Source organism: Podarcis liolepis, assembly GCF_965112155.1.
Source record: "Podarcis liolepis genome assembly, chromosome: 17".
NCBI lineage: Eukaryota > Metazoa > Chordata > Lepidosauria > Squamata > Lacertidae > Podarcis > Podarcis liolepis.
The window spans coordinates 37,868,560-37,880,095 of record NC_139571.1 but is presented as its reverse complement, the minus strand read 5'-3'; the positions used below and the strand labels follow the sequence as shown (position 1 = coordinate 37,880,095).

Genomic DNA, 11,536 nt, shown 5'->3' with positions numbered 1-11,536 from the left:
AAGCAGGAAACAACAATGGAGACTCTGCTCTTGGAAATACTATCCTTCCTTCTTCTTAGTATTAGTCAGAACTTGCAGGGTTGGATCCTGTGCCCCTTGATCTAAAGAAGAGAATTAAAGAAAAACATAATAATGCTTGCATTAGCAATGCTGAAGATTAATTTTAGATAACACACAAGGTTCAGTAGAAGCTAAAGTTCATGCTTATCCCAGAACATCAAGCAATAAAATACTTCACTTCTTAACTCTTCACTCTCCTCAGTAGGGAGTAAACTGAGTTGCCAACACAGACTTTACGGAAGTGAAATGCTTCACCAGTGCAGTAATTCAACTGGTTTTGTTTTTTAACATTTTCTTTGTCAGAAAATGTGACAGATGGATAAATATTTGTGCCCCACCATAATTTTGTTGGATGCATTTCACATTATCATCACTATCTGTGTAAACAAGGGCTGCCCACTGCTATGGGGGGACTCCCTGTAGACAATAAGATCTTGTGTGTGTGTGTGTGTGTGTGTGTGTGTGCGTGTGTGTGTGTGTGTGTGTGTGAGAGAGAGAGAGAGAGAGAGACACAGAGAGAAACCTCACAAAGTTGCTGCATAATGCTGCAGCACGATTGCTGACAGCAGTGACACCTTGTCAGCATATAACAGCTGCACTCACTCTGCACTGCTCAATATGAAACCCTTAACAACTTGGGACCAGTTTACCTACGAGACCCCCTTACCTCACATGCGCCAGCTCAGAATTGGCACCACTACAGGTGACATAAATACCCATTCCACATTTGTAAGAACTTGATCGTTCAGTGTTGCAACACCTGCACTCTGCCCGTTGAGATCAAGCAAGCACTCTTGCTGTACTGTTTTCGGCACCTGCCCCAAACATTCCTGCTTAAAACAAGCCTATGCAGCCAGGTGCTTAGTAAAGTCAAAGTAACTTTTCATCTGTTACAGTATTTTAACTTCTGTATGTTTTTAAAGGGGTGTACGGGGTGTTACAGGACGTGGGTGGCACTGTGGGTTAAACCACAGAGCCTAGGACTTGCCGATCAGAAGGCTGGCGGTTCGAATCCCCGCAACGGGGTGAGCTCGGTCCCTGCTCCTGCCAACCTAGCAGTTCGAAAGCACATCAAAGTGCAAGTAGATAAATCCAGCGGGAAGGTAAACGGCGTTTCCGTGCGCTGCTCTGGTTCGCCAGAAGCGGCTTAGTCATGCTGGCCACATGACCCGGAAGCTGTACGCCGGCTCCCTCGGCCAATAAAGCGAGATGAGTGGCGCAATCCCAGAGTTGGTCACAACTGGACCTAATGGTCAGGGGTCCTTTTACCTTTACCTTTACTACATGCAAAGACAGGCTCCGGCAGACTGAGCAGACGAGACCAATAGTGGGTCCAATGGTCAAGAAGGTTTCTGCACCTGCTGTAGAGGGAGGGAAGTGAGGGGCAGATGGGGCTTGCTAACCTGGGAAGGTAGCTCACCTAGAAGATGGAAAATCGTGATCCTAAACCTCTGCCGCCTTCTGGGATATTTTGGGGAGGAGAAAAAGCTCAGGAGTAAACCCTACACAAATCCGGAGTGGAGTCCCTAATATGGTTGGATAGCGACTTATACAACTCCTTGCGGCAATTCCGGCAGCCAAGTTGGTGCCAAACTTATTGCTCTGCTTTCCTTTGGACCACATCAGCAAGGCCAAGAGCAAGGTCTGAGCATCCGAGAACCTCCATACACTCTACCCAGGGACACGGGTGGCACTGTGGTCTAAACCACTAAGCCTCTTGGGCTTGCCGATCAGAAGGTTGGCAGTTTGAATCCCCGCAACGGGGTGAGCTCCCGTTGCTCTGTCCCAGCTCCTACCAATCCAGCAGTTCAAAAGCACGCCAGTGCCAGTAGATAAATAGGTAATGCTGCAGTGGGAAGGCAAACGGCGTTTCCATGTGTTCTGGTTTCTGTCATGGTGTTCCGTGTGCCAGAAGCGGTTTAGTCATGCTGGCCACATGACCCGGAACGCTGTCTGTGGACAAACTCTGGCTCCCTCGGCCTGAAAGTGAGATGAGTGCCGCAACCCCATAGTCACCTTTGACTAGACTTAACCATCCAGGGGTCCTTTACCTTTACACACTGCCCAGGTTTGTGCCTTGGGAAGGACGCTTTGGTGCTGCTATCACAGCGGTTTGACTTCATCCCTGGAGATCTACTCCACTGTCTCTCGAGAAGGACTGAAGCCAACATGTTTTGTAAGAAGAGTTTTGGGGAAAGCGAAGTGGGAAGAGAGAAAGGTTTAGGGCAGACAGTGGAATTTCATTCTTTTGCATAGCATATGAACAAAGCTTTTGTGTAGGTGTCACTGTTAAGTTGTGGGTGAACATATCAGACGCCACAGCGATTCTTCAAACAGCTCTTGTTTATTCACAGGCCAGGCCAGAACTGAACTGAAGGGTTCAGCCAGCCTGCTTATATAGAGCTCCACTACAATGCAACTGTAACTGTCCAATCACTGAACGTCACTTTCAATCCCTTATTTGCATATGTGGACCCGAGTGAAAACTATCTACAGTATTCCCCCTGCTGGCCCAGGGTGAGAACTTCAGTACATAACAGTCACATTAACAGGTACTTTATTTTCCATATTGCCTGCAGCAGTGATGCCTCTTTCATACTACAGTGGTACCTCAGGTTAAGTACTTAATTCGTTCCGGAGGTCCCTTCTTAACCTGAAACTGTTCTTAAGCTGAAGCACCACTTTAGCTAATGGGGCCTCTTGCTGCCGCCGCGCCACCAGAGCACGATTTCTGTTCTCATCCTGAAGCAAAGTTCTTAACATGAAGCACTATTTCTGGGTTAGCGGAGTCTGTAACCTGAAGCGTATGTAACCTGAGGTACCACTGTATGACCGATTTGTTTGAGTGATTCTGTGATTTGAAAGCTTCGAAGAGGAACTTTTAACAGAAACGTATATTTTAAAAATATGAATTTTCTTTCTCCTATTTTTGTGAAAACCGCTTTGGAGCTGCTTGGTGTTCAGAAAACCACAAACCAAGCGGCTTATAGATCCTACGAAGTAAATACAGTAAACAGATAAAGTTGCCCTCCTTGAACAGCCGGAAGGGGGCGCTCCTTTGACTCCCTCTCCGCGCATGCGCTTTCCGAGGTGGGGGGGAGTGACAGAGGCGGCGCCTGTCACGTGAACGCCGTCCTCCTCCTCCTGACGTCACGCGTCTTTGCGTCAGGGCGTGGCGAGGGTCCCGCTCCCCGGCCGGTTCCCGCGGGGCTGCCGCTGTCAGAGCAGTTGCCGAGAGCGGGAGCTGCTTCGTGCGCGGGGCCGGGCTGGGCTGCAGGACGCGCGCGTGCACGTGCACGGGAGCGCGCGCGATTCGGGGCATCCTTTCGCCGCCATGAAGCCCCGGCGGGTGAGTGCGGAGTCAGCTGGGCTCGGGGGTAGGAGCGCCTAGTGGTTAGAGGAGGAGGAGGAGGAGGAGGGCGGCGAGATGGGGACCCGGGCCGGGCCTTCCTCCTCCTCCTGCAGGTGGCTGCTGCCTGCTGACCTCGGGCAAGGGTAAGGCCAAGGCCCTTCCGGACCGCTCTCTGCAAGGCGGGGCTCTCTTGCTTTCCTGCCGCCTTCCTCTCGCCGTCTCGCTTTCCTCCCTGGCCTCGCCGCCTTCTTGCTGGAGGTGTTTCTCTTTGCCGTTGTTGGGGAGGAGGAGAGGTCGGGATCCTGTTTTGCTTGGGAGGGAGGGCGCAGCGGCAGGGCTGGCGAAATAATAATAGTAGTAATAATAATAATGTTTCGTTTTGAAAGGCACAGGGGCAGAGCTGGCATAATTAATAATAATAATAATAATAATAATAATAATAATAATGTTTTGCTTTGAAAGCTTCAGGGGCAGAGCTGGCATAATAATAATAATAATAATAATAATAATAATAATAATAATTAATAATAATGTTTTGCTTTGAAAGCTTCAGGGGCAGAGCTGGCAAAATAATAATAATTATAATAATAATTAATAATGTTTTGCTTTGAAAGGCACAGGGGCAGAGCTGGCATAATAGTAATAATAATAATAATAATAATAATAATAATAATAATAATAATAATGTTTTGCTTTGAAAGCTGCAGGGGCAGAGCTGGCAAAATAACAATTATAATAATAATTAATAATAATGTTTTGCTTTGAAAGGCACAGGGGCAGAGCTGGCATAATAATAATAATAATAATAATAATGTTTTGCTTTGAAAGGCACAGGGGCAGGGCTGGTGAAATACTACTACTACTACTGATAATAATAATAATAATAATAATAATAGGAGGCAGCGCTGCCTCAAAAGTGTGGGAACACCCCCACCCCAAACCCCCCACATATTTTCGTGCACAAAGGAGGCTCGTTCCATAAGGGACATTTCCTTTATTTGTTATAGTAGGCGTGTGTTAGCAATACATATAATACATTTGTGGGGAGGGAACCTCAAAGAGAAATATTTTGATTCCCAAGTGAATTTGAAGAGGATTTCCTTCCTGCCAACTTGCAGGCCTAAGGCTGCATGGTAGGCATGAAGAAGCTGGCAAAAGAACTTTGGTTGAGGGTGTGGGGGTGCAGGGAGGGGAGGAGAAACAGAATATATTTATGCACGTGAATGGAGGATTTTCAATACAATGACTAACCTGTACTAACATTCGCTTTTCATCAGGTGAGTCATAAGGTCCAGACATGCAAAATCTTATATACACCTCTGTTATACCCAATTGCAATTTAATGTATTCCTGTTATGTTTTATGATTTCCCTGCTATTGTAAGTGAGCCGGAACTGGTCTGTGACCATAATAATAAAAAATTAAATTCAATTCAACACCAGCACAGAGGGCATTGGCTTTCCACACCAGGGCTAAAAAGGATCGCAAACTCTAATCTTTCCACAAAAGTAGTTGGTCAGATTTTTCTGCCCTCCTCACAGCAGCTCAGTTCTTCACAAACCAGCCAGACTGTGTGCACAGTTTAAAGCACATTCCCCCTCCCCCCAAAATAATTCTGGGCACTGTAGTTTGTAGCGGGTTGCTGAGAATTGTAACTCTGTGAAGCGTAAACTACAGGTCCCAGAATTCTTTGAGGGAAAGGATGTGCCTCGGTCCAGTATATCTGAAGGAGCGTCTCCACCCCCATCGTTCTGCCCGGACACTGAGGTCCAGTGCCGAGGGCCTTCTGGCGGTTCCCTCATTGCGAGAAGCAAAGCTACAGGGAACCAAGCAGAGGGCCTTCTCGGTAGTGGCACCCGCCCTGTGGAACACCCTCCCACCAGATGTCAAAGAGAACAACTACTACCTGACATTCAGAAGACATCTGAAGGCAGCCCTGTTCAGGGAAGTTTTTAATTTGTGACATTTTAGTGTATTTTTCATCTTTGTTGGAAGCCGCCCAGAGTGGCTGGGGAAACCCAGCCAGATGGGCGGGGTACAAATAATAAATTATTATTATTATTATTATTATTATTATTATTATTATTATTATGTGCTTTAAAGGTCTAGTGTATATGCAGCTTTATCACCAAAGGATGAAAAGAGGGGTTTGGAGCAAAGCGGCTGGGTTCCTTCCCCATTTCAGAAGTGGAAAGAGGGGAAAGAGAAAGAGAACGCCTGTAGGACCACTTGTCAGGAGGAGGGCAGAGCCTGGGCCAGTCCACTCCAGCGGAGATCCCTCTGTGGGCCAGATTATGTGCGCCTGCAGTTTTCTGCATCTGCGCAGACGCGATTTCCGGTGCCACGGAAGCAAGTCCCTGTGCCGTGCTGTGCCACTTTAGCGCAGCGCTTGGGGGCTCACTGAGCAGGCAGCTTGGTTCAGGAGCAGCTCGTGGGCTGGTTAAACAACCCCCGGGGGCCTCTAGTGGCCCCTGGACCTTTGGTTGCCGGACCCCTGGGCTGGGGAATGGAGAAGGAATCTGTGGCACCTGAACGCTGCTGCAAGGAAATAGGAACTTAACAGACGGAGGAAAATAAAGTGGAAGTTTTAAAATACTGGCTGCTGCTACTGTTCAGTCAACCAGGAACGTGCTTGGGTGGCAAGATTTAAGACGCACCAGCAGCAGTTTCCTGCAACTTGTGTCCTGATGCACAGAAAATGAAATATATTTATCACATGATTGGTGGCAATAGTGATCTGCTTAGTCTGAGAATATATGAGGAATGACTCATATATTGGCAGAGCATGAGCCTCTTCATCTCAGGGCCATGGATTTGAACCCCACATTGGGTGAAAGATTCCTGCGTTGCAAGGGGGTTGGACTACATGACCGTCACGCTCCCTGCAAGTCTGATTCTGCAATGCAGATTTGTTATGGACTGTTACAGTTTAAACATCGAAAAAGAATGAGTAATGGATTTGGCGGAGCTGCTTAAAAGAAAAATGCTGTAGGTTTATATAAAAATGGCGAAACATTGGAGCTTTTCCTGGCTAGGCCCCAACTCTTTTAACCAGATGCAAATACTTGGTTGCTATGTGGGTAGACTCTTGTAGATGAGAAAAATTCCTCAGATAGTAAACGAACTTTGCACCGGTTGCTGGAAATATATTATTGTAGCCACCAGCTGAACCACCTTGGGGGTACAGTTCTGTAAGTGGGGTGTCGCTGGGGGGGAAAGCCCTCTCTCTGGTTTCTAACCACTTCATCTCAGTTGACAGAAGGGCCTCTTCAGGTGATTATAATGCAAGGACAGATTGATGTGGAAGCAGAGATTCTTCCAGGTACCCAAGCCTCAAGTTATGTCGTATTGAATAATCTTGTTACTAGCCTGTGCAATAGAGTAGAGCAGCTTGGACCAGCCATTTCTCCCTTTCCCAACTGCCACTCCAGATACTGCCCAAAAAGTACACAAACATTCCCAGTGCTTCTCTTTTTAACATGCCCTTTAGGACCCTGCCTTCTTTGTGAAAGTGATTATTTGGAGAAAGTTGTTTACCCAGAGCTCTGCAAGAAGAAAGTAAGAAAATGAAACTGTTTGGCAACTCTGGTGAAACTTGGAAGCAATTTATCTGTTTGCTGAGCTGAGTGAAGTGCGAGTAGATAAAAGAAGATAGCAAGCAGTAAGAAAGGGAACTAGGCTTGCAGGGTTCTGTTTCTCTTTTTGAAGAGAATGGTTTGCATTATACATGTTTTCTGTTCATGGAAGACTTAACTTTTCTTCCCAGTCACCTTCTGTAATTAAATGCACTATGAATTTTATGATAATGGTCCCTGCCAGAGAAACCCGAAATTAACTTTGCGTGGACCTTTGTGTGTGAAGTGCAGGAATTAAATTGCATCCTTAAAAATCCAGACATGGGGTGTCAGTTGAGATGGGATGAGGTGAAGATTGCATAAGCTGATCAGACTACTAAAAATTACTTTAAACTTTTCTTTGCTGACTTCAATATAAATATTTTCAGGGTGTTTCATACTATTACGGGAAAAATAGTTGGCCCAGACATGTCCATATATATGTGTGTGTGTGTTTTCAAATTTAAACAAATCCATCCAAATTATTTAAATTCAATACATTTTCCCAAAAAGTAATTGTATTTTTCGCTCTATAAGACGCACCAGACCACAAGACACACCTAGTTTTTGGAGGAGGAAAACAAGCAAAAAAATATTCTGAATCTCAGAAGCCAGAACAGCAAGAGGGATCGCTGCGCAGTGAAAGCAGCAATCCCTCTTGATGTTCTGGCTTCTCTGATAGACACGCAGCCTGCATTTGCTCCATAAGATGCACACACATTTCCCCTTACTTTTTAGGAGGGAAAAAGTGAGTCCTATAGAGCAAAAAATACGGAAGGTTTCCCACTCCCGTTGCAATCATATGTCCATTAAATTCCTGAGGTTACTGATTCATTCTTTGATCACCTTCTCAACCTTCTGTTAGTTTTAATCCATTTTCATAGCCAGTTTATTTTGGCTCAGACATGTCCTCAATGCTTTTAAAGCCAGATGTTCCCCTTTTACTCAGTGTTTAGGATAGTTTGGGTCTTTCAGGGGGGAAAAATGCCTAGCAAAGTACATAAAACTAAGCCGAGTTATGTACAGCTTTGTTCACTCTTTTTGTAGGAGAAGAGAAGTCAGCTGTGAAGACAGAACAAGCAGCATGATGGATTCAAAAGACCTTGTCCTGAACAAATCAACGGCAGACCAAGTCGGTCACCGCATTGTAAAAGTTAGCTCAGGCAAACATTACTTCTGTGGCTATTGTGCAGCCATCACAAATGTCGCCGTCACCTTCCCTGTCCAGAAAGTCCTCTTTCGGCAGCAGTTGTATGGCGTACGAACCAGAGATGCAGTACGTCAGCTGCAGAAAGATGGGCTCAGGAATCTGTACCGTGGGATCCTTCCACCGCTCATGCAGAAGAGCACAACCCTGGCAATCATGTTTGGCCTGTATGAGGACCTGTCTTCCGTACTCCTGAGGCACATGAGTGCGCCTGAAATTTTGACCCGCAGCTTGGCAGCCGTGCTCGCTGGGACCACGGAAGCGGTCCTGACCCCCTTTGAGCGCGTTCAGACACTTCTGCAGGACTACAAACATCACGACAAATTTACAAACACTTACCAGGCGTTCAGAGTTCTCCGAGACCATGGGGCCAGGGAATATTACCGGGGGTTAGTGCCAATCCTCCTCCGGAACGGCCCGAGCAATGCTCTCTTCTTCGGTCTCAGAGGACCTATCAAGCAGTGTTTGCCTGAAGCCACAACGTACAGTACTCACTTGATCAATGATTTTATTTGTGGAGGTCTTTTGGGTGCTATGCTGGGGTTCCTCTTTTTCCCACTGAACGTAGTAAAAGCTCGCATGCAGTCACAAATCGGCGGGGAATTCCAGTCTTTTTCCAAGGTTTTCATGAAGATTTGGCTGGAGCGTGACAGGAAACTGACGCACCTCTTCCGAGGCGCCCATCTGAATTATCACCGGTCTCTGATTTCTTGGGGAATAATCAATGCGACATATGAATTCTTGCTCAAATTATTGTGAAAAGTGCTTGTGGAGTTCATTTTCTCGGTTGGGCGCCGGACAAACACAGAACTGTCAATTTCGAGGGAGAAATCAAACACACTAATAACACTGAACTCCAACATAATAGTTAATCCGTAGGTAAAGATGCCAGTTTTAAACAGTGCCTACTTAGCTCAAAAAATAATTGTATTCAGTCATATTAATGGCCTTTCAATCTGTGGGTGCGAGTGAACTGAACGGCTAGAACAATTGTTTGAAAAGTTTCCTCGGATATGCCTGAAGATGGATTCATTTGCTCCAGATCACCGTCAACTATTCTCACACTCCTAGTCATCCAGAGAATGCACTTTGAAGAAATGTGTAAATGGGCGGAAAACTGATATTTAATTTGTCGCTTGGCCCTTTTGGAACAAAGAGTGGCATGCTGTAATAAACTCCCAAGATGTTTCAAGTCTCCCTTTCCCCACTTTTAAAAAAATTATTATTCCTTGAGCAGAGACTGCCAAATTTTGAACAGATATCCTTTCCCCCAAACCTTAAGGTTCTGTAAAAGTTGTCAAATAGCTTTTGCTAGACTGTTGGTGCAAATGACACCTTGTCGAGATTTCGTATTAAATTTCAGAAACTGAATTCACTGTAAGCTCAGCGGTGGGAGTATCTGTTTAAAAATAAATAGGTGTGCATTGCTGGAAAAGTAAGGAAAGCTTTTAAGTGCCCTTCGTGTTACACTGCCACCTGACTTGTCAATGTGGTCTTTTGTGTGGCTCTTTATACTACTAAGTTTTGTTGCGAGTGAATATACTTCTCCGAAGGGTTCCTTTAGGAAGGATGGTGCGAATGACAATTTGTGCAATCCAACCAAAATTATGCATTTTCCCCATTGAATTCTCTGCAGTGATATTTAAACTGCTTTAGCTTTTTCGGTGGGTTGTGGTCTATTTGTTAATACTTTCTACAATTCTGGCATAGCTAATTGGTATTCGGATCTGAAATGTTATGTGCTGTCACCTAAACTTTGAATGCTCTAGTTAAGCAAGGCTTTATGTGCTTGAATGAAAGTGACTTACCCAGGTATTGCAATTTTCAGGCTATTTCACAGTGGTTGAAAAAGGAATTTAAATAGCTCCTTTCACACGCTGCTCAGGCTTGTTTTATGTTGGGAATGTGCCTCATGCACGGCCCCCTCACCTGTATCTCATTCAGTATAGAATCAATACAGGTAGGTCCAGTTCATGGGATCCGTCCACTCACTTTACAACAGAGAAGTTGTTGACTCAGGCCTTGCAAATATATATATATATAAAACTCGCATCAAGCGTGCGAACTGGCCCATAGTTCGGTATGAAGGACCATGCATGTATGTAAAAAGGACATAAGCTTCTGCAAGCTGATTTTCTGTGTTTATTCAATCATGCTAATAAACATTTCTCTGCGCATTGGAATTCAGGTAAAAAGCAAAAGATGAACAGAAGCAACCTAAGAGGTTTCAAGTCAGAGAGGAAAGCATGTCTGAATACCAAAATAATGCTCTTAATGGGGTGGGGGAGGGTGAAATTATTTTGTATAGTTTTTTGTTTTAATGGAAATAGGAGTTAATATTTTCCTTATTTGTGGTACACAGGAAAGCTTTCCCTAGCTGAAGTGATAATCCTCCAAGCGTTTATCCTCAGAGTGAGGGTTTTTTTTAAAGTGGAACTAATATCTCACTATTGAGATGTTGTGGTGTTTTTTGTTTCATTTTTTACTTTATGTTGCCTGTTGTCAACCTGAAAATTGCCCTTCAACAGCCGTTTGTGAACCTATTTATCCTATTTCTTGATTCTTGTACTGTACCAGTGTATGCTGTTTAGCCTCACAGATTGCCAAGCACAAAATGAAAGAATGTTTGATATTTTGAATGTTGTGATTATCTGCATTTAAATAAAATGTCTGTTGGAATGTTTAGCTGGTAAAATCTGATTTTACCAGTGTGTTTTTTATTTTTTGATATCTTTCCCTTGATGGAATAAACAAACATGAATTTATTTGCTGCAATGAAGTAGACTAGCATTTTTCAAACATTATCTTACAAGTTTAGTCCATGTGAGATTAGAAGTATCTTGAACACTTGAAAAAGGAAGGCAATGAAGAATATTGTTCTTGTTCATAGAATCATAGAATCATAGAGTTGGAAGAGACCACAAGGGCCATCGAGTCCAACCCCCTGCCAAGCAGGAAACACCATCAGAGCACTCCTGACATATGGTTGTCAAGCCTCTGCTTAAAGACCTCCAAGGAAGGAGACTCCACCACACTCCTTGGCAGCAAATTCCAAATTGTCAGACTTCCCTTTCTTCTTCTCAATTTATATTGCTTTGTTAGAAAATAATTGCATAAATAGCATAATGTCCACGACTGAGTTTTGGGGTGCGGAATTCTGTATAACAACATGGCGGAGTAGAGACTATACTACCATATTTAGAAACTTTCTCAGTAATAACAGGCATAGCCATCAGCTGGGCAATAACACAAGAGTTAGGTACCACCATGGTAATTGTCTGCCTCTTGCCCAGTTCATGGGGT

The 11,536-nt window shown here is 44.6% G+C and overlaps 1 protein-coding gene across 2 annotated transcripts; it reads left to right on the top strand.

The window, feature by feature from the left end:
* The first annotated feature begins 3,228 nt into the window (after positions 1-3,228).
* SLC25A51 (solute carrier family 25 member 51) lies at positions 3,229-10,912 on the top strand. Of its 2 annotated transcripts, none has more exons than XM_083481952.1 (2): positions 3,229-3,409; positions 8,074-10,912. In XM_083481952.1, the coding sequence occupies exon 2, from the start codon at positions 8,111-8,113 to the stop codon at positions 8,990-8,992; it is 882 nt and encodes a 293-aa protein (XP_083338078.1). In that variant the 5' UTR covers positions 3,229-3,409; positions 8,074-8,110; the 3' UTR covers positions 8,993-10,912. The 2 variants fall into 2 exon arrangements, with proteins under 2 accessions (XP_083338078.1, XP_083338077.1); XM_083481951.1 differs by having other exon boundaries at positions 3,229-3,555.
* Positions 10,913-11,536: the final 624 nt, after the last annotated feature.